The 24,442-nt window shown below is 38.9% G+C and overlaps 1 protein-coding gene across 1 annotated transcript in view; it reads right to left on the bottom strand.

Annotated features, from left to right (window-relative positions):
- LOC126272570 (uncharacterized) overlaps positions 1-24,442 on the bottom strand; it is a 90,118-nt gene that overhangs the window by 31,042 nt on the left and 34,634 nt on the right. Inside the window, exons 3-4 of the mRNA XM_049975493.1 lie at positions 20,102-20,345; positions 1,939-2,223 (exon numbers count right to left, since the gene is read on the bottom strand). Coding sequence (XP_049831450.1) covers positions 1,939-2,223; positions 20,102-20,345 — 529 coding nt within the window. The remainder of the gene's footprint in view (positions 1-1,938; positions 2,224-20,101; positions 20,346-24,442) is intronic.

Here is a 24,442-nt window from a genome sequence, read left to right as displayed (position 1 = left end):
TCTAGCCTCATTGCTCACATCCCTGTAATAAACAAGATGCAAGACCTGTCCCATACATCCTCCCACCACCACCACCACTTACTCCAGTCTGGTCACAAAGATCACCTGTCCCATTAAAGGCAGAATTACCTGTGAAACCAGTCCTGTGATCTGTAAGCTAAGCTGCAACCAATGTGCTGCATTCTATGTGGTCATGACAAGCAACAAGCTGTCTGTCCACACGAATGGCCATCAACAAACTGCAGCCAAGAAACAAGGGAACCACCCGGTTGCTGAGAATGCTACCAGTACGACATCATTTCAATGACCGCTTCACAGCCTGTGCCATATGGATCCTTGCCACAAGCACCAGCTTTTCAAATTGCGCAAGTGGAAACTTTCCCTGCAATATAGCTTACGTCCCCATAACCCTCCTGGCCTCAACCTTCATAGTCATGTCCTCACCCATCAGCCCCTTCACTGTTCCCATTACAGCACTAGATGGCCTCTTTTCCACCAACAAACCTTTTACTTTTCTCCTTTTCTGCTTCCCCTGCCCTCCACCTCTCCACCAACCCTCTGTCTAACCTCCCGTTTGCACCTAGCTCCCCTACCCTCCATCCACCTCATCCCTGCATGCTCCCTCCTGAGCAGCACTTCAACGCCCCTCCCCCCACCTCTACCCCACTAACCCTTCCCCCTCCCCACCCCAGCCTCCTCCTTACCCCCACCCAGTTGCCTCTCCCATCATGCACTGCTGCTGCTACTCATAGTGTGGCTTCAGCTGCCAGAAACTGCTGTCATGTGTGTGTGAGTTGTGTTTGTCTGTTCTATTTTTGACAAAGGGCCTGTTGGCCGAAAGCTTATTTTGTGACAGTCTTTTTATTGTGCCTATCTGTGACTCAGTATCTCTGCTATATGGTGAGCAGCAACTATCATTTTCACAATATTGTTACATTCAATCCTGGATGTTCATTTGTTTGATTTATACTCATACTTTTGTTATTTTTTGGACAAATCCTCATCTCTCTCTCTCTCTCTCTCTCTCTCTCTCTCTCTCTCTCTCACACACACACACACACACACACACACACACACACACACACACACACAAATGTGTGTGAGTACATTGTGCTGGTTGACTATCCACAAGCACCTCTGCAACTTGACTGGGTTGAAGGTATGTATCAGGTGGAATGGGCGAGGGGAGAAAGGAGATTGCAAGTGGTAGTGGGAGTAGGTGAAGGGTGGCTAATAGCTCGGATAGAGCCACCAGGTGTAAAAGGTAGGAATGGCATGCAGGCGCTGCTGCTCATGCAGGACTGAAGTTCGCTAAGGACTGCAAATGAATCCACTGAAGCAAACTTTCTCCATCTGGGGTTACACATTTCAATTTTTATCCTACTACTTTATGTGGAACTTTGTTGCTGAATACTTCCTTAAGATACCCAAGCAAAAAGTTATTTGTGTTCAGTTCTGGAAATGCTAACTGACCTACAACCAAAAATCAGTATCCAGTGGTACTTGTAGTGGAAATTAAGGGACAGTCAATATGTATCTTCCACAACTACTCAAAACAATGGTAACTCCAGGTTTAAATATCAACAATATTATGAAAAGGATACATTGCTGCTGACAGGCACAATGAAAAGTTACAAGTTACACATTGTAGTTTTCGGTCAAAGCCTTCTCCAGCAAACATAAGACACACACACACACACACACACACACACACACACACACACACACACAAAGTGAGCATGCCTCAGCAATGTGTGCATGAGGTGAGCTTGCTTGTGTGAATGTGTGTGTGTTTTCTTTGCTGAAGGAGGCTTTGGCCGAAAGCTACAATGTGTAACAGTCTTTTTGTTGTGCCTGTCTGCAACTAAAAAGGGTCTTCTTTAAGGTGAGTAACAGCAACTTTTTAAAAGTCTGCTTAGGATTACACCAGAAACTCACCCAAAACATTCATATCCTTCCAGCGACGATCTGCCTGGCAGAGAAGTGTACGGAGGTCTGTCACTTCATTCCACCGAGCGAGGATGTCACTTCGCCTGATGAGCAGTATCGAGGGGCTGGACAGTTGCGGCCACAGGGCTTCCTCACTGACACACTCTAGGGGGTTGGTGAGGTAGATGCCTTGAGGACCAACACCAAATACCATTTGGTGGTGCCATGCATCTGGCACTGGGCTACCAGGGGCTACACCCTTCTGTAAATTCAGTGTCAGGATTGGCACAGCACCTGCAACCATAATTCAAAATATTATACAAACACATATCAAACATTTCATGAGCCACAGTAAAGAGCACACAGTAGTAGAGCAGGGTGAATAGTTCCACAGGTCAGTATGGCAAGACTGTTTTTTAAGACAAAAAGCACATATTGTTTTGATGTAAGCCCACTTTTAAAGTCAGTTCATTTTGTACAGTGTTTTTACAGGGAGCAGATTACATCACTATGGTGGGATCCTATTGTCGTCATGATCTTCATTCCGAAGATTGGTTTGATGCAGCTCTCCATGGTACTCTATCCTGTGTGAGCCCTCTTCATCTTCAAATAACAATGGGAATATTATTGATGAAGTGCTGCTAAAACAGAGTTACTAAACACAACCTTCTGAAATCCCTTCACCAAAGAAGATGAAGTAAATATTCCAGCATTCGAGTCAAGAATAGTGGCCACAGGGTGTATACGTGGACGAGGAAAAAAAATTCCCGGATTTCCCGGTTAAAAATACGCTTTCTCCCGGATGAAAATACACTTTTCCATGTTAAGTAACAGATTACTTTTCCTCGGAACTGTAAAACTTATCAATCCTTTCAATGGTTGTGGTTTTATACACCGGCGTAGAATTTCACGGCACTTTAGAAAACTTAACTCAGGGGGAAAAAACACGTTTTGGAAAGATGTTTGACGTGCAGCAACATGTAGACTGCATATTTCATATTACAAAAATATAAATTCAAATTCCACCAAACACCACATGTTACTTTCCAAAGGATTGAGATCGAGATTGCGGTGCGCTTTTGTAAGCCGGTCATAGCTCATATCAAGCGATCTCGCCAGCCGATGACAGGGGATATTTGGAACAAAAGACACATTATGTAGTCAGCCAATAGCAATATCACTGTTAAGTAGTGCGAACACATAGATAGGGAAAGGTAATGGTTTAAACTAATATACACAGTGTTGCTAAAAGAAAAGAAAAGCTTTCATATACCCTATAATATTGGCCTCTAAGATTAATAAGCTGCAAGAGAAGCTAGGCTTTCACACGAAATGTTGATCTTTTTTGTGCGTGTTACACTTCAAGATACACCACACAAATGTGCCAGTAAATTTTTTAACGAAGACATAAATGTCTGATCTTCTGGGCTCAAAAATATTCTAAATGGTCATTCCGAAAGATTCGAATTTTGAATGAGAGTCAAACGCTTTGTGATTTACGAAATTCATCGGACATTTGCGCACAGAGTTCACCTTGTGTAAAAGGAAATTTACTTTACTTGAAAGTAACACTTTTCAAGCAACCATTCGGAATATTTTCCCGTGACCTGTTAGAAATAGATTCATTTCAGCAGTTGCGCCGGATGACAGACGTCACCGTGCTTGCGCAGCTGCGATAACACAGGAAGCCCATATGTTCGTACGTGTAAAACATTAAAAGATCTTTCATTATGTCATAAAAGAAACAAGACGTTAGAGGATACTCCAAGAGCATGGGAATTTTGTAAACCCTACTAAAACGCGTAATTTGGCCTAAAGTGCACATTCGTATGTCCAGATTCAGATGTAAATTTTCTTGGAGTACCAGTACCGCATTCCCTCATGTTTGGTTCTTTATTATGGCATAATGCCATATGTGCTAGACAATGAAAACATGAACTTGAAATGTAGCGAACAGTTGAAACTAGGCAATAGTGTGGAATTAAACACTTCGTTTCAAATAAGTTGACTGCTTCAGCAGAAAAGATTAATAAAAGTCAAATTTCTTTAACAAACCGACAAAAATAGTTTCATTGTTCTGCAAGGCGATTAATGCTTGACTGTCAGAAAGTTAGAAACAAAATGAAATCTGAAATTAATAACTTATGTTAGCCTTCCGTAATTATGAGAATGTATTTTAATTCACTTGATAGCTCCCAACCACAGAAATCTATTTTGTTTTCATTGGACGTGAGAGCAATAAACGAAGAGGAAACAGCAAAATCACATAACATAAACACGGGTCATGTGGCTACCACCTCCCCACTACAACTTAGACTACTCTGGGCATCAGGTACGGATCAACAATATTTCCGAACCACACCAATATTAGACAGTGGCGCTCCCCATCCCTTGATTATTTGTGGTAAGACGCCAAAAATTTAAAAAATCGACTTTTCAAAAATATCTTCATATTGTAGTGCATGTCCTTCTGAAGTGTCTGATATATAAAACATGCACGATTGAGACAACGTAAGACATGTTATTTGGTCTTGAGTATGCCAAAGTGCAGTGCCATGCCTCTTCACACAGCATTCTTCCATCGCATGTCATTGTATTTCACTCTGTGGAATTCAAATGTGTAATATTTTGTAATGGGTGCCATCAAACTCTATTCAGACCAATGGAAATTAAAATGTCCTGTGGTGCCTCTCCTGCTTCCAGTCGGCCGATTTGACAGCCTGCCCCCATAAAACAAATCTCGCAATTAATAGTGGATGGTATTATTTGTAACCGGGAGAACAAGAACTCTTCAGAAAATTTGCAGTCTTTACTGTCTATTAGCTAATAACTTGCTGTTCTGTGGGACAGAAATTATATATAGGATACATAAAATGAGCAAAGACAAAAGATAAGCAAGAGTGTACACATTTCTTCAATCCTTAAGTCCTAGCTTTTTTTTCTCTCTAATCTTGTCACAGCTTTATATGGCAAACTTTCCTTTCTGGGAAAGAATCTATTACGCCATCAAAGTTCGTCCACATTTTGCTACATGAAAACGTGAAATGTTGTCTAATACCAGAAAAGCTGTTAATACAAATAGTACCCAGGCTGGTGTGGTTCCTCGATCTATACGTGCCTTTTGTCACTGTCTGCTAGATAAAACGAAATAGGCCTGCCGAATATTGCAGCAGTTGTTACACACACCAAATAAATGAGGCTGTTTTGACACAAATGGTCATTTTTATAATACGACAAAATATAATTCACGAAGTACCAATATCAAAAGCCCATTAGGCCTACTACAAGCACAAAGTTTTATGTTAGGAAATAATTTCACATTTCATTCATACTCTCTAGCTTCTCAAGCATGAGATCGAAAAGTAGTAGTATGTAATTTTTATATCAATTTGGAATCGTCACGTTGTAGTTGTTGTTGTTGTGGTCTTCAGTCCTGAGACTGGTTTGATGCAGCTCTCCATGCTACTCTGTCCTGTGCAAGCTTCTTCATCTCCCAGTACCTACTGCAACCTACATCCTTCTGAATTTGCTTAGTGTATTTATCTCTTGGTCTCCCTCTACAATTTTTACCCTCCACACTGCCCTCCAATACTAAATTGGTGATCCCTTGATACCTCAAAACATGTCCTACCAACCGATCCCTTCTTCTAGTCAAGTTGTGCCACAAACTTCTCTTCTCCCCAATCCTATTAAATACTTCCTCATTAGTTATGTGATCTACCCATCTAATCTTCAGCATTCTTCTGTAGCACCACATTTCGAAAGCTTCTATTCTCTTCTTGTCCAAACTACTTATCGTCCATGTTTCACTTCCATACATGGCTACACTCCATACAAATACTTTCAGAAACGACTTCCTGACACTTAAATCTATACTCGATGTTAACAAATTTTTCTTCTTTAGAAACGCTTTCCTTGCCATTGCCATTCTACATTTTATATCCTCTCTACTTCGACCATCATCAGTTATTTTGTCCCCAAATAGCAAAACTCCTTTACTACTTTAAGTGCCTCATTTCCTAATCTAATTCCCTCAGCATCACCCAACTTAATTCGACTACATTCCATTATCCTCATTTTGCTTTTGTCGATGTTCATCTTATTCCATTCCATTCAACTGCTCTTCCAAGTCCTTTGCTGTCTCTGACAGAATTACAATGTCATCAGCGAACCTCAAAGTTTTTATTTCTTCTCCATGGATTTTAATACCTACTCCGAATTTTTCTTTTGTTTCCTTCACTGCTTGCTCAATATACAGATTGAATAACATCGGGAGAGACTACAACCTTGTCTCTCTCCCTTCCCAACCACTGCTTCCCTTTCATACACCTCGACTCTTATAACTGCCATCTGGTTTCTGTACAAATTGTAAATAGCCTTTCGCTCCCTGTATTTTACCCCTGTCACCTTCGGAATTTGAAAGAGCGTATTCCAGTCAACATTGTCAAAAGCTTTCTCCAAGTCTACAAATGCTAGAAACGTAGGTTTGCCTTTTCTTAATCTAGCTTCTAAGATACGTCGTAGGGTCAGTATTGCCTCACGTGTTCCAACATTTCTATGGAATCCAAACTGATCTTCCCCGAGGTCCGCTTCTACTAGTTTTTCCATTCGTCTGTAAAGAATCCGCATTAGTATTTTGTAGCCGTGAATTATTAAACTGATAGTTTGGTATTTTTCACACTTGTCATCACCCGCTTTCTTTGGGATTGGAATTATTATATTCTTCTTGAAGTCTGAGGGTATTTCACCTGTCTCATACATCTTGCTCACCAGATGGCAGAGTTTTGTCATGACTGGCTCTCCCAAGGCTGTCAGTAGTTCTAATGGAATGTTGTCTACTCCCGGGGCCTTGTTTCGTCTCAGGTCTTTCAGTGCTCTGTCAAACTCTTCACGCAGTACTATATCTCCCATTTCATCTTCATCCTCTTCCATTTCCATAATATTGTCCTTAAGTACCTCGCCCTTATATAGACCCTCTATATACTCCTTCCACCTTTCTGCTTTCCCTTCTTTGCTTAGAACTGGGTTTCCGTCTGAGCTTTTGATATTCATACAAATGGCTCTCTTTTCTCCAAAGTTCTCTTTCATATTCCTGTAGGCTGTATCTATCTTACCCCTAGTGAGATAAGCCTCCATCCTTACATTTGGCCTCTAACCATGCCTGCTTAGCTATTTTGCACTTCCTGTCGATCTCATTTTTGAGACGTTTGTATTCCTTTTTGCCTGCTTCATTTACTGCTCTTTTATATTTTCTCTTTTCATCAATTAAATTCAGTATTTCTTCTGTCACCCAAGGATTTCTACTAGCCCTCGTCTTTTTACCTACTTGATCCTCTGCTGCCTTCACTACTTCAGCCCTCAAAGCTACCCATTCCATTCTTCTTCTACTGCATTTCTTTCCCCCATTCCTGTCAATTGTTCCCTTATGCTCTCCCTGAAACTCTGTACAACCTCTGGTTTAGTCAGTTTATCCAGGCCCCATCTCCTTTAATTCTCACCTTTTTGCCGTTTCTTCAATTTTAATCTACAGGTCATAACCAATAGATTGTGGTCAGAATCCACAACTGTCCCTGGAAATGTCTTACAATTTAAAACCTGGTTCCTAAATCTCTGTCTTACCATTATATAATCTATCTGATACCTTTCAGTATCTCCAGGCTTCTTCCATGTATACAACCTTCTTTCATGATTCTTAAACCAAGTGTTAGCTATGATTAAGTTCTGCTCTGTGCAAAATTCTACCAGACGGCTTCCTCTTTCATTTCTTCCCCCCAATCCATATTCACCTACTATGTTTCCTTCTCTCCCTTTTCCTACTGACGAATTCCAGTCACCCATGACTATTAAATTTTCGTCTCCCTTCACAATCTGAATAACTTCTTTTATACATTTCTTCAATTTCTTCGTCATCTGCAGTGCTAGTTGGCATATAAACTTGTACTACTATGGTAGGGGTGGGCTTCGTATATACCTTGGCCACAATAATATGTTCACTATGCTGTTTGTAGTAGCTTACCCGCATTCCCATTGTTCTATTCATTATTAAACCTACTCCTGCATTACCCCTATTTGATTTTGTGTTTATAACCCTGTAGTCACCTGACCAGATGTCTTGTTTCTCCTTCCACCGACCCTCACTAATTCCCACTATATCTAAATTTAACCTGTCCAATTAAGGGATCTGACATTCCACGCTCCGATCTGTAGAACGCCCGTTTTCTTTCTCGTGATAATGACATCCTCTTGAGTAGTCACCGCCCGGAGATCTGAATGAGGGACTATTTTACCTCCGGAAAATTTTACCCAAGAGGATGCTATTATCAATTAACCATACAGTAATACTGAATGCCCTCGGGAAAAATTACAGCCGTAGTTTCCCCTTGCTTTCAGCCGTTCGCAGTACCAGCACAGCAAGGCCGTTTTGGTTATTGTTACAAGGCCAGATCAGTCAATCATCCAGACTGTTGCCCTTGCAACTACTTAAAAGGCTGCTGCCCCTCTTCAGGAACCACATGTTTGTATGGCCTCTCAACAGATACCCCTCCATTGCGGTTGCACCTAAGGTACGGCTATCTGTATCGCTGAGGCACGCAAGGCCCCCCTCCCCCACCACCACCAACGGCAAGGTCCATGGTTCATGGGAAATCGTCATATACTTCCGTAATTTGTGACAATCTCCATTTCTTCTCCTTCCTTGTTCTAACAAACAATCTTGTCATCACTAATTCTGTAACTATTACTGCCAGTGTCAAAATTTATTTTCTGGTTAACTCCACTAACCCTGCCACAATCACCGGTGTAGTTATCCTGCATTTGTTCTCCGGTTAGGTGTTATTAAGTGCTCGTACAATGCGTTTTCCGCACTACTCCCAGAATTAGAACTTTAGCGGCTGCTGCCAGGGACTGTAGTGTACCGATCTGGCAAAAAACTTTCTATCAAAATTTCACTTTTCTTGGATACACGTAGAAGACATCATGTAATCTAGTTGCCTGATATTCCTGTTAGTCTTTTATTCGCACTCTGGTAGCCTGAATCTAGTAATTATAACAATGCTGATGATTTGCAAACCCCGTCGACCACATAAACAGCGATTGTCATTCACCCTTTCGGCTTTATTCGCTCAGCTCATATAGACCCCTCCCTTATTGTCTAGAGGAAAGTTTATTTCTAGATGCGATGGGGATTCTCCGGCAGAGACATCACGTACATTTTGCACACATTCAAAAAACAATTTACGATTCATTCAGAAATCAACTTAGAATTTGACCAAAGAAGTTCAAAAACCAACAGGGATGTGTTCAAAATCATGAATAATTGATAGACCAACATGTGCTGGGTGCTAGGCGCTTTGTGAAACAAGGTGTTTTTCCTCAATAATATGAATTTGGTCCCTCCCCCCTTAAGAGTACTGCCGCATGGAACAGATAGATATCCCAGTTTGCACCTGCTCCCTAGTTTCAGCCTGTTGCGCATATATAAATCTGCCAGCTTAGGTGCACCAGTAAAATTTTTCTGCAGGCATCTGGCTGCTTGCTACTACTACTTATACAGCTAACTGCCGCACTTCTGTAGCCAGAAGCGGGAGAAGGTACTACTCATACGCGACTCAACTGCACGTGTGCATAAACTCGCCCGAAACTGCTCAAACGAATCTAATGTAAACAGTTGTGAACAATTTGTTGTTATGAAACATTGCATAGCCTTCTTGACGCTTTTGACACATTTTGCTGTTGGCAGACACTTGTATGAGCACTGTGTTTTGTTCCTGTATAGCCGGCCGGGTGGCAGAGCGGTTCTAGGCGCTACAGTCTGGAACCGCGCAACTGCCAGAGTCGCAGGTTCGAATCCTGCCTCGGGCATGGATGTGTGTGATGTCCTTAGGTTAGTTAGGTTTAAGTAGATCTAAGTTCTAGGGGACTGATGACCTTAGAAGTTAAGTCCCATAGTGGTCAGAGCCATTTGTTCCTGTATATGGCACATTTCCTTTGCAACTTAGGTTTTATTTTCGTTTTTCTCTCGTTCGTGTTTTATTGCTGCAGTATTATTCTGCATAACGAGATACAGTAATATTCTTTGTTAGGGTATTGGTTCTTACTAGTCATAGTTACAAAAATGTAACCAAAAACTAAAACAATGAAAAATCCCAGAATTCTAAAAAAATTCCTGGGTTTTTCCCGGTTTTCTCCTGGATGAAAAAATTCAGGGGTTTTTCCCGGATCTCCCAGTTGTCCCGGGTCATATACACCCTGGGCCAACATAAGTAACTTAGACGCAGATATCCTCAGAGTAGTCAAGCAAAAAGCAACTCTTCTGGCCTAGACTGTCTACCAATTAGGTTCCTTTCCAAGTACAGTGATGCAGTAGCTCCATACTTAATAATTATATACAACCGCTCACTTGACGAAAAATTTGAACCCAAAGACTGGAAAGTTGTGAAGGGCACACCTACATTCAAGAAAGGCAATATGAGTAACGCACTAAATTATATGTCCATATCATTAATGTCGATATGCAGCACGATTTTGGAACATATATTGTGTTTGAACCTTATGAATTCCCTCGAAGAGAATGATCTATTAACACACAGTCAACATGGATTTAGAAAACACTGTACTTGTGGAACACAAGTAGCTCTTTACTCACACAGAGTGCTGAGTGCTGTTGGCGAGGGATTTAAAATTGATTCAATATTTCTACATTTCCAGAAGGCTTCCAACACCATACCTCACAAGTGGCTTGTAATCAAATTATGTGTGTATGAACATCATCTCCGTTATGCAATTGCATTTGTGTGTTCCTGTGAGAGAGTTCACAGTTTGTAGTAATGTGTTGTTATGAGCCCTCTGTTGTTCCTTATCCACACGAACGAATTAGGAGGCAATCTGAGGAGCAGTCCTACGTTGTTTCCAGATGACACTGTCATTTACGCCTAGTAAAGTCATCAGATGATCAAAATAAATTGCAATAAGATTTAGAAGAGATATTTGTATTATGCAAATTGGAGATTGACCCTAAACAATATGAAGTGTGACATCATCCACAAGAGCGTTAAAAGGATTCTATTAAGCTTCAGTTACATGATAAATCAATCAGTTAAGCTTCAGTTACACAATGAAACAATCAAATCTAAAAGGTCATAAATTCAACTAAATACCTAGGAATAACAATTAAAAACAATTTAAATTGGAAAGAACACACACAAAATGTTGTGGGGAAGGTGAATGAAAGACAGCATTTTATTGGCAGAACACATAGAAGATTTAACAGATCTCCTAATGAGACTGCTTACACTACGTATGTCCACCCTATTTTGGAGTTTTAGAATACTGCTGTAGGGTGAGGGATCCTTAACAGATAGGGCTAACAGAGTACATCGAGAAAGTTCAAAGAAGGGCAAACATTTTGTATTATTGAGAAATAATTGAGACAGTGTCGTGCACATGATATACGCTTTGCATTGGATGTCATTAAAACACAGGCATTTCTCATTGCGATGGGATATTTTAATGAAATTTCAATCACCAACGTTTTCCTCTGAATACAAAAATATTTTGTTGATGCCGACATACGTAGAGAGAAATGATCATCATAATAAAATATGGGAAATCAGAGCTCGCATAGAAAGATATAGGTGGCCATTTTTTCTACGTGCAGTTTGATAGTGGAATAATAGAAAATTAGTGTGAAGTTGGTACGATGAACCCTCTGCTGGCCACTTACGTGTGGTTTTTCATGTAGTTGTAGATGTAGGTGTAGATACTGCAACCTACAGCCTTCTGAATCTGCTTACTGTCTTTATCTCTTGGTCTCCCTCTACAATTTTTACCCCAACAGTCCCCTCTAATACTAAATCTACTACTTTAAGGGCGGATGTAATGGACTCTGGTACAAAAAATCAATTTTTCAAAAATAGTATTTGCTTGATCTACACAGTTTAATCTACATTATGTGTGAATTTTATCGTGATAGCAGCTTCAGAAACACCTTTAAATTATTAAACTGATTAACTCTGCACTGGCGGTCAATCTTACCTTTCTCGACATTTGGGAAACTGCTTGTTTCAGCGGAATTTTTGTCAGTGAGAAGGCTATTTTCTATCGCTATCTTTGGCTGACATTTATTTCTCTGGCTGACATCTATATCTTTGCCTTAAAACTTCCTTGCACGTGGTTTATTTACGTTTTGACAATACTAACACACATTAGAAAGTGGAAGGTTGTATTTATAAACTTTACATGGAAGTCAAGATTGATGCATAATGGGTGTTGGAAAAATTGTGTTTAGGAAATGGAGGTTTCATGGAAATAGGCTTACCAACCAAAAAGAGGAAGCAGCTCAAAATGAAAAACATTAGCTCTCAGCTTCAGCATCAAAACTTGGGACAGGAGAATTGTACAGGTGCGGGAATGATGTTGATACGGATTCCACGGGATTTAGACTTATTGATTTACAGCTTCTCTGCCAGGCTATAAGTTTTCATGTTCATGTGTTAGCTATAAAAATATGGAATGCATGATTGTTGTTGAAGAAAGAAGAGTGGGAATAGCTTGTGATTTTAAATTAATTTGTAATTTGTGTGACTATGAATTTTCATTTTCCTCCTCCAAAAAAACTGACATTGGTACCTATGAAAGCAATTTTAGGTTAGCATAAGCTCTGAGATGCCTTGGACAGGGCAGGAAAGGACGTAATTTATTGTGTGGTTTTCTGAACATGCCTGCTCCTTGTGCAAAGTTCAAAAAAATAAATAAGGAAATATCTGAAAGCAGTGGATGAATTTGTTGAAATAAACCAAAAAGAAATGGATCCAGGGGTAGATATTCATGACAGTGAAGCTCCTTCAAATGTTACTGATCTGTGTGTGTATGTAGATTGGACCTAGATGAAGAGGAGTCACACATCTCTGTATGGAGTTGCATCTGTTATTGGTATTGACTCAGGTAAAGTTTTAGATGTAGGAATTATGTCTAAATACTGTCACCAGTGTGCAACAAGGAAAATGTCCAACAGCGAAGACAGTGAGAAACTGTAGCAAGAAAAGCATGCAGTATCAGTCTAAAATTATGGTGGCTCAAGTGGTGGCATGGAGGTTGCAGCAGTTGTGAGGATGTTCTCCACATCTGAGGACTAGTATGGTGTTGGATATACTAAATACCTTGGTGATGGGACTCCTCTTCGTTTAAAGCTGTAACAGATAAAAATCTGTACGATACAACAATATAAAAGTTGGAATGTGTTGGCTACACCCAAAATAAGCTTGGTGGTAGGCTTCATCGCTCGCTGAAAGAGAAGAAAGGTGAAGTACTTGAGGATGGTAAACCACTAGGAGAAAAAGGCAGGTGTACTCTGAAAGAAATTGATCCTCTTCAGTTATTTTATGGGAGGGCTATCAGGAAAAACACACATAATTTAGAGGCAATGAGGCATGCTGTGTGGGCAATTTTTTCCCACAAGCTATCCACTGACCAAACACAAATTCACAATCTGTGTCCAAAAGACGATTGGTGTAAGTCCAACAACAGAAATGAGATGTATTCACATAAACACTCATCACCAGAACCTGTTATGAAAGCAATGAAGCTCACATTCAGGTTTCTTGCAAGCCCTGATTTATTGAGGAAGTGTCTTCACAGGAAGACACAAAATGCAAATGAAACCCTCAATAATTTAATTTGGATTAAATGCTCAGAAAGGACATTCTGTGGACTTGAAGTATTCAAAATATGTGTTTATGATGCAGTTTTATGTTACAATAATGGAAATAATGGCAGAATTGAAGTGCTGAAGAGAGTTGGTATACATCCTGGCGTGTATACAACAAAAGCATTTTACACCATTGTCAAGAGCAGGGTCAAGAAAGTTAACAGATCAGTGTCTTACCTGCAAATACAGGCCCAGCAAATTCAAAGAGAGAAGAGAAACCGGGAGGATGAGGAGTATCAGTGTGGCAGATTTTAAAATAGAGGTAAGCTTATTACATGTAGAAGTATGAGAAGAAAACCTTTGAATCTCATTCTCTTTGTTTTACATTTTTTTCACAAAAAGTATACATGCTATAAAAAGTATATGCGCTAATGCTATGAAATTTTCAGGAACTGTTCACAATGTGTTGCTGTCTCCCTGGAAGCAGAAAATATGAGATCCTGCAAATAATTTCTGATTTTTAGATGACTGTATGTAGAAAAAAAGTTAATTTTGGATGTGCAAAATTAAGAACTCTGTTAATGATACAATTTTTACCATAAATTTATAATCAGTGGTCTTATAACCTTTTCAGGACACTACAAGATTTTAAGATTAATTGCATGATTAGAATTTGAGTTATGGCTTTTTATAAAAAAAAAAAGACAATAAAAAATTAAAAATTAAAGTTTTTGGCAAAATATTAATACTACACACTTTATTGTATTTTGCCATTAAAACATAGCTCTTTTGCTTTACACTTGCAAAATTTTAGATTTGTACATTAATAAATATGGCTGTAATGATTTTTTAAATAAATGTTTACATTTTTCGTTACATCCCCCCTTAGCATAACCTGATTTAATTTGATTACATTCCATTATGCTTGTTTCGCTTTTGGTGATGTTCATCTTATATCCTCCTTTCAAGAGACTGCCCACTCCATTCACCTGCTCTTCCAAGTCCTTTGCTACCCCTGACAGAATTACAATATCACTGGTACACCTCCAACTTTTTATTTCTTCTCCCTGAAATTTAATACCTACTCCAAATCTTTCTTTTGATTCTTTTACTGTTAGCTCAATGTACAGACTGAATAGCATCAGGGATATGCTACAGTCCTTTCTCACTCCCTTTTCGACCACTCCCTCCCTTTCATGCCCGCCAGCTCTTGTAACTGCTGTCTGGTTTCTGTACGAGTTGTAAATAGAATCCCACTCCCTGTATTTTACCCCTGCTACCTCCAGTATTTCAAAGAGAGTATTCCAGTCAACACTGTCAAAAGTTTTCAGAGTCTACAAATGATATACATGTAGGTTTGTCTTTTCCTCACCTATCCTGTAAGAGACGTTGCAGGGTCAGTATTCCCTCACTTGTTCCTACATTTCTGGAATCCAAACTGACTTCTACCAGTTTTCCTATTCTTCTGCAAAGAATGTGTGTTAGTGCTTTGCAACCATGACATATTAAACTGATAATTCAACCATTTTCAAATCTGTCAGCAACTGCTTTCTTTGGAATTGGAATTATATTCTTCTTGAAGTCTGGGGGTGTTTCGCCTGTCTCCTACATCTTTCACACCAGCTGGATGGGTTTCGTCATGACTGGCTCTCCCATGGCTATCAGTAATTCTGATGGAATATTGTCTACTCCCAGGGGCTTGTTACAACTTAGATCTTTCAGAGTTTTGTTGAATTCTTCTCAAAGTATCATATCCCCCGTCTCATCTTCATCTACGTCCACTTCCCTTCCTATAATATTGCGCTTTCAAGTTCATCTCTCTTGTAGAGACAATCTACATTCATTTCAGCTTTCCCTTCTTTGCTTAGGTCTGGTTTACCATCCAAGCTCTTGATATTCATGGAGCTGCTTCCCATTTCCCCAAAGGCCTCTTTAATTTTCCTGTAGGTGGTATCTATCTTTCCCCTAGTGAAACACTTCTAAATTCTTAAATTTCTCCTCTAAGCACCCTGCTTGGCAATTTTGAATTTCCTGTCAATATCATTTTTTTAAACATTTGTATTCCCTTTCACCTGCTTCATTTTCCGCATTTTTTAATTTTCTCATTTCATCAATTAAATTCAATATCTTTTGTGTTATCCATGGATTTCTACTAGGCCTTGTGTTCCTATCTATTCAATCCTCTGCTGCCTACACTATTTCATCTCTTAAACTACCAACTTGTCTTCCACTGTATTCCTTTCCCCTGTTCTACTCAACCACTGCCTAATGCTTCCTCTGAAACTCTCCACAACCTTTGGTTCTTTCAACTTATTTAGGTCCCACCTCCTTAATTTTCTACTTTTTAGCAATTTCTTTAGTTTTAATCTACATTTCATAACCAATAAAATTGTGTCCATAGTCCACATCTGCCCCTGGAAATGTCTTACAATTTTAAAACCTGGTTCCTGAATCTCTGTCTTACCATTATATAAACAGTCTGAAACCTTCCGGTGGCTCCAGGTCTCTTCCAAGTATACAACTTTCTTTTATGAGTCTTAAACAAAGTGTTAGCAACAATTAAATTATGCTCTGCACAAAATTCTACCAGGCTCCTTCCTCTTCATTCCTTTCACCCAGTCCATATTCACTTGCTATTTTTCTTTCTCTTCCTTTTCCTACAGAAATTCCAGTCCCCATCACAATTAAATTGTTGTCTCTTTTAACTATATGAATATTTTTTTTATCTTATCATACATTTCTTCAATCTTTTCTTCATCTGCAGAGCTAGTTGGCATATAAAATTGTACTTTTCTTATTCGTTATTAAGCCAACTTCTGCGTTGCCCCTACTGGACTTTGTATTTATAGCCCCATATTCATCTGACCAGAAGTCCTGTCCCTTCTGTCACCAAACTTCGCTAATTTCCACTACATGTAACTTCAACCTATCCAAAACTTCTTAACCTACCTGCCCAATTAAGGGATCTAACATTCCACACTCCAATCTGTAAAATGCCAATTATGTTTCTTCTGATGATAACACCCTCCTGAGTAGTCCCCAACAGGAGATCCAAATGGAGGACTATTTTACCTCTTAAATATTTTATCCAAGAGCCCCTCGTGAAAAATTATAGCTGTAGTTTACCCTTGCTTTCAGCCATTCACAGTACCAGTACAGCAATGCTGGGTTGGTTTATGTTACAAGGCCACGTCAGTCAATCATCCAGACTGTTGCCCCTGTAACTACTGTAGAGACTGCTGCTCCTCTTCAGGAACCGCATGTTCGTCTGGCCTCTCAAGAGATACCCCTCCAGTGTGCTTGCACCTACAATATGGCTATCTGCATCACTGAGGCATGAAAGCCAACCCCTTAAGGCAAGGTCAAAGGTTCATAGGGGGGTTGGGATCCTGGAAGGACAGTAATATATCCATCTACAGCTGCTGTAGCCCCTTCACTGGAAATTTCCAGCCACAAATGCCTTTTGATGCAGGAACAGCTGGAACAGATGCTAAATGTGACGAATGAGGTGGATATTCAAGCAATTCATATTTGGCCCACTTCTCATGTATTTTTCATCCAGGTAGTATAGAAGAATAACGTAGTATTTGCATTGCTGTTTTGCCATTAACGAGAAAATCAAATGGAATGATCCCTTTTGTATTGCAGAAAACTTAAGCCTCAACTTTCTGGTCAGTAAAATTCATTCTTTTGGTTCAGTGCCATCAGTCTCTGGCTCAGTGTTTTCTTTGTAGTTTCATTTTTCGTATGTACTGACACGCCCACGTCTCATCCACAAAAACAAATCTGCACACAAAATCAATTAGATTCTGTTTTAAAATGGTCCAAACTTTGCCAAGAAGTTCATTCCAAATCTGCTTTTAGTCAGTATTTAACAAATGCAGCATGCATCTCATTCAAAACCCTCTCCTCACATAAAAGTACCATAATCTTTCTTCTGATATGGCTAATGCTGCAACATATTTCACACTATTTTAATCACATATTGTCCAATAGTATATTGTGACTCTTATTGATGTTTTCATAACTAATTTCAATGATTGCTATACAGAAACTATACCAGCAAGCACAACACCCAGGCTGTCCAATTGTAGGCCCAAGTCCTCTGCCTGAACTCAGAAGGCAGTAAGTTTTGCTACATGAGTATAAAAAGATACTGGACAACCTCAAGCTCCTCACTCAGGGTTAATCCCAAAACTATGTCTGACATGCTACAATACACACAACCAGCACTAAAAACTTCTCAATGGAGGATTTAATATACCTCATAAACAGAGCAAATGTGGGTTAGCATAAACCACCAAGAGGACAAATCAACCTAACATCAGCATTAATCCAGCATGTTTTGGTTTGCCTCACTGGACTGAACAGAATCCACACAAACCAAAGTGTATGCAAGAATTTTCCTTTCAAAGAAAAAAAGTGCTCGATTCATCTTCCAGTTGAGTTCAGACACCCCCAGACATACAACACATCATACAGGAGTGTACTGTAACATCATACCCAGGCAACACAAAGGATTTCCTGGCACTGATATCTGTTGCTGTTGAGTAGATTGAGAAATTAAATTTCAATGTTGTAAGTATTCCTCCCTTAAGCTATTGTACAATATACATATGATATTTTCCATTACGGCAACTGTTTTATATCTATAAAATAATGTATAATAATACTGTGTGTTCAAGCATATGCTAAATAAATAATAAATTACAAAAAAACAAAAATAAATTACTAATTCATATTATATGCTAATAAATGACTTAGCAGATAGTATTACTTGCAATCTTTGATTTATTGCAGATGATACAATCATCTGTGAGGAAACATTATGCAATGAAAATTGCAGTTGTATCCAGACTTACAAGTACACACTTGCCCAGTCACTTAAATGTGACCACTGCCTATGTTTGATATCAAACTGCAGTAATCACTCAAAGATGGCAGCACTAGCTGTGGGGGGTATAACAGGGTCAGGAGGATGTGGAACACATTGCAGTTGATGCTGTAATATGCAAATGGAGTGATTTATCTGACGTCCAAACTGGCATGATCATTGGCTTTTGGGTCAAGGGTGAAAGTATTTCCAAAATGGCTAAGTTTGTAAACTGTTTGCATGCCACCATAGTTAAAGTATACTGAGCATGGCAAAATGTCACTATCCAAAACTGTGGCCGAGGCAACTGTGGTCCACCACAGGCAAATATGACAAGGGTGAACGATGGCTGTGGAGATGTGTATGTGTGAAAATTAGTGCTTCTGTTGAGGAACTGACCTCCCAGATGAACCAAGGGGCTATCAACAGTGTCTCCTCAATGACCATTCAGTGAACATTCCTGCATATGGACCACCACAACATGTGCCTTGTACATGCACCCATCCTGACTGCTGTCCATCATGACAACAGCTGGAATTAGCACACCAATACCAAAATTGGATGTCACTGACTGGTGACAAGTGGCCCTTTCAGATGAATCATGTTTTATGCTCCATTGGTCAAATGGCTGTTGATTTGTATGGCCTTGCAACACTTATCAGATGGGTTCAGGGCAGAGGACAGAGCATTATGGTAAGGGGAACGTTTTTTTGACATTCTCTGGATGATATAATCATCCTGGAAGGCACAGTGGACCAACACAAGTATGCATCTATCCTTGGGGACCATGTCCATCCTTATGTGCAATTTTCTCTTCCTCAGCATGATGGCATCTACAAGGAGGAAAATGTAATGTATCACAGAGCTCACAGTGTGCATGCATGGTTTGAAGAGCATGGATCAGTTTACTGTATTCCCTCAGCCATATTTTAACCCAATGAGAATCTGTGTAACAACCACGATTGGGCTGTATGTGCCATAAATGCTTAACAGAGAAATCTTAGCACAAATGGCCACATCACTGGAGTCAGCACGGCTACACATGCCTTTGGTTTCTTCAAGAACCTCACTGACACTCTTCCTGCATGTCGTACAGTGGTCTGCACTGCAAAAGGTGGTTATTCAGGCTTTTGAGAGGCGGTCCAATAAATGTGACTAGGCAGTGTATAACCTGGTATAAATACATCAAGTAACTCTTAATACAGGAAAAAATATTGTGTGCCTTAGGAGGTATGAATTTCAAAAGTTACGAATGTCGCACATTATGCACTGAAGAAGAGGAAGAAAACACGAAGTGAAAAAATGCATTAAGAGTTAGTTGCATTTATACCAGGACAATATATACTTGCGACTTACAAGAAGTGTAAAAATGTATTAGAGTTTGGCTTCATCATTAATGAGATATAAATGAAGTAAGTAACACCATACAAATATTTGGAAATTATAATGTACAGAGGCACAAGGTGGAAATACCAGATGGGTCAGTTGTGGATAAAGTATATGACAGATTGGGAATTATTAGTAAAATATTATGAAGCTGCAAACTGTGTATGGAATAGACTGTTTACAAAACATTTCTATGGTTTTTCTGAAACACTTTTCAAGTGTGTAGGATAATATTAGTTAATAACAAATATTTTCCATTACTACCTCACCTTTCCTCATCCAACTAGCTAGCCATTTTGTGAGTGAAGAAACTCGGTTGGGGTACATGTGAATGAAGCGAGCATAAACAAAGCCATCTGATGCCTGCTGGACTCCTCGGATGAGGTCTTCGTGTGTAGCTCCAGCAAAAGATCTAGACAACAGGTATTCCGGAAGAGGGGCAGCTTCTGCTCTTAACCTTGTCCTGACTGCGTCCTTCACTCTCTCAAGTGAGTATGGGATGTTAAACACCAGCTGGAAAGTAATAGTTTCTAAATTATACAACATTTTTCAATAAGCACATATAAACTACACACACACACACACACACACACACACACACACAGTGCTGTGTGACCATTAATATAGTCAGAACCAAACATAACTGGCCATATATTTGTGAACACAGGAAAGTATTAAGAATACTAGTGCAAAATAATCATTAGAAAACATTATGTTTCAATCATGCTGACCAACAAGTAGACTAAGGAAGAGAATACCACAGAGTGGACCACGTACGAATGAAGCAATGAGTATGAATTACCATTTTACATCAACATCTATACTTCACAAGCTGCTATACTGACTGCTGGGGGAGTGTATTTCTGTTTCTTCTTCCAAATTAATATGGTGTGTAGGATGGACAATGGTCAGTTATTCTCCTTATATCCTCCAATTTTCCAGTCCTGATAATATTACAAGATGTACATTAGTGGAAATATATTGCCTGAGACTTATCAAAATGTACACTCAGAGAACGTTAACAGCAAATCTCCGTGACTCTCAACACGTCCCTGTGCAGCATCTAATACCAGAGCTGGATGAGCAAAATTGTGACACTGCTGTGCTTCTGAAATGGACCTGTGATTAAGCACACCTTTCACCTTTGAATGTTTTCTGTTTTTCACATCCAGTAAGGATCTCAGGAAGACAATCAATTCTCAAGAACTGGTTAAGCAAGTGTTTTGGAAGCTCCTTCTTCTGTGTGTGAATTTCCTTAAGATATCAGCCCAGAATTTGCTTTACCTGTAACTAATTTTATGTGGATGTTACGCTATTCCAAATGTTTATTCCTGGCATTTTATGACACTGTAATTGAACAATAATATGTTTTCCATCTTTTTACATGTAATACATTACATTTATTTATGTTGGCAGTCAGCTAGAAATCCTGAAAACAAGAGTTGATTCTCTGCAGGTCTTTATTGGAATTTCCCAACAATTTTATGGTATTCTGACTTTCGTGTATGCAATGTTGTTTTCTGCAAACAACCTTATGGGGATTCTTATGTTATCCATGGTTATATTGTATTACTCTTATACTCTGTGAGCAGTGATGAATTTATAAGATCACTTGGGTCATTCCTAAAACATTTCTAAACTTTCTTTGGTTTGCTGAAACTTCAACAACAAATTTTTATTTAATAGAGCATCATTGAGTACTTGCATGTATCTCAATGTACTAAACTTCTTGAACAAAAAGTATTTTGCGGTGACCTTTTTCGTGTGAAGACGAGTCTCGGAGAGAGACAAAACCAGTAATTAAATAAAATTATTGTATGATCAAGAAAGACAACTACCCCACAAAAGATTAATAGAGGAAGTCTAAAAATAGGTCTTAAAGTCAATACTAATAAGATTAATTTGATGTATAGTCAGAGGAGGAGAAGGACAAATAGTATGAAAATACAGACTGGGAGAAAGGAGTGAAAGAGGAAGCTCCTTGGTAAGATTCTGCACAAAATGTAATTTAATCATTACCAACACTTGGTTTAAGAATCATGAAAGAGTAAGGGAAATGAATCTGGAGGCAACATTATAGAAAGGGAAGAGGTAGTAGATGAGGGTGAGACGGGAAATATACAGTGAGAAGAATTTGACAGAGCACTCACAGACCTAAGCCGAAACAAGGACCCTGGAGTAGACAAAATACCCCCAGAACTATTGATATGCATGGGAGAGTATGTCATGATAAAAGTATCACAGCTGGTGTGCAAGATGTATCTGGCAGATGAAATACCCTCAGACTTCAAGGTGAATGTGGAAATTCACAATCACAGAGAAAGCAGGTGCTGACATGTGTAAATACTACCGAACTATGAGTTTTATAAGTCATGTTTGCAAAATATTGACATAAATTATCTACAGAAGAATGGAAATACTGATAGAAGCATACCTTGGGGAATATCAGTTTGGGTTCTGGAAAAAGGTAGGAACAGGCAAAGCAATACTGACCCAATGGCTTCTCTTAGGAGACAAGTTAAAGAAAGACAAACCTATTTTGTGTAGCATTTGTCGACTTGGAGAAAGCTTTTAGCAAAGTTGATGTGAATACTATCTTTGTAATTCTGAAGGTAATAGGTGTAAAATACAGGAAGCAAAAGGTTATATACAACTTGTACAGAAACCAAGTAACATTTATAGGAGTCGAAGGGCATGAACAACAAGCAGTGGTTGAGACGGAAGTGAGATAGAGTTGTAGCCTATACCCCTGATTTTATTCACTCAGTATATTTTATAAGCAATAAGTGAAGCTAAAGAAAAATTTGGAGACAGAATTAAAGTTTAGGAAGAAGATATAAAAACTTTGAGATTTCCCAATGGCATTGCAATTCTGTTGGTGACAGCAAAGGACTTGGAAGAACAATTGAATGAAATGGACAATGTCTTGAAAGGAGGTTATAGGAAGAACATCAACAAAAGCAGTACAAAGGTAATGAATGTAGTTGAATTAAGTCATGTGATGCTGAGGAAATTAGATTAGTAAATGATACACTAAAGGTGGTAGAGAGTTTTGATGTTTGGGCAGTAAAACAACAAATCTTGAATGCTTGGAGCTTTGCAGCTTCCGGATATTAATTAAAAGGCATCACGAGCTGCACTAGAAATATTTTACTTTCCAAAACCGTTTTTCATGTTTTTAACCTAATCTCAGTGGCATCTGGTACAGAGGAACAAACAACTGCATGTGCAAAGATTTCTGCAAAATGCATATAGCATCAATATAATTCCACCTACATTATGCGCTTCTGCAGCAATGACATGCTTCTCAATTAATATGACAGAATCTAAAGTATGTCCTACAAGATAGTACATAGTTTGTCATTTACATTATTACTATCCAATTTTAGGCAGTGACAATTCTTGTTAATGTCTGACATAGCCGTCACATAGAGTAAACATGGTACTGACATGTCAGGGAGTCTATATTACCTATTTTTTGTAAATAAAATAGAAAGAAACTTCCACATGGGAAAAATATATTAAAAACAAAGATTCCAAGACTTACAAAGCGGGAAAGCGCCAGTAGATAGGCACAATGAATAAAACACACAAACACACACACAGAATTTGAGCTTTCGCAACCGGCGGCTGCTTCGTCAGGAAAGAGGGATGGAAAAGGAAAGATGAAAGGATTTGGGTTTTAAGGGAGAGGGTAAGGATTCATTCCAATCCCAGGAGCGGAAAGACTTACCTTAGCGGGAAAAAAGGATAGGTATATACTCGCGCACACACATACACACGCAAATCCATCCATACATACACAGACACAAGCAGACATATTTAAAGGCAAAGAGTATACTCTTCCTGACAAAGCAGCCACCGGTTGCGAAAGCTCAAATTCTGTGTGTGTGTTTGTGTGTTTGTGTGTTTTATTCATTGTGCCTATCTACCGGCGCTTTCCCGCTTGGTAAGTCTTGGAATCTTTGTTTTTAATATATTTTTACCTATTTTTTGTTATTTCTAAGATCATATTTATATATTTTGGGACATGCATTCATATAATTATGTGAATTACAATTTTTGACAATTGGCATGTAAAGGTAGAATTGGCATGTAAAGGTAGAATATACAAAAGGTATAAGATGCAAAATAATCCAACATATCATATCAAATTAGACAATGTTTACAACCTGGATGTAGACTCCAAACCAAAATTATTCAGTTAAAACACTGTTCAAATTTTGTATACACATCTTATTCTGTAACTCTGTTCACTAAGTATGTTGCCTGGTTGTTTGTCATATGTCTGTACATTTCAATTTCTTCTTCTCCACAAACCTGGCAGTTTCCATTTTGTGGAGAATGGTGATATTTTTGTTAACATCATTAGCAGAATATTCCCTTACATTAGCACTGAATGCTCAGGGATTGGCTTCACTAATGTTAGTATGTTCTCTAAATCTTGTTTTGAAGTTTCTCCCTGTTTGCCCAACATAAAATTTATCACTATCATTACACGTTACTTTATCCACCCCTGATATAATAAATATTTGCCTCTTATTGACATTGTGTATAAAATGTGGTTTTACATTTCTCTCTGTTGTGAAGCCAATTTTGAGGTTAGTTTC

This window comes from Schistocerca gregaria, chromosome 5 (assembly GCF_023897955.1).
Source record: "Schistocerca gregaria isolate iqSchGreg1 chromosome 5, iqSchGreg1.2, whole genome shotgun sequence".
Lineage (NCBI taxonomy): Eukaryota > Metazoa > Arthropoda > Insecta > Orthoptera > Acrididae > Schistocerca > Schistocerca gregaria.
This window is presented reverse-complemented; position numbering and strand designations above follow the sequence as displayed.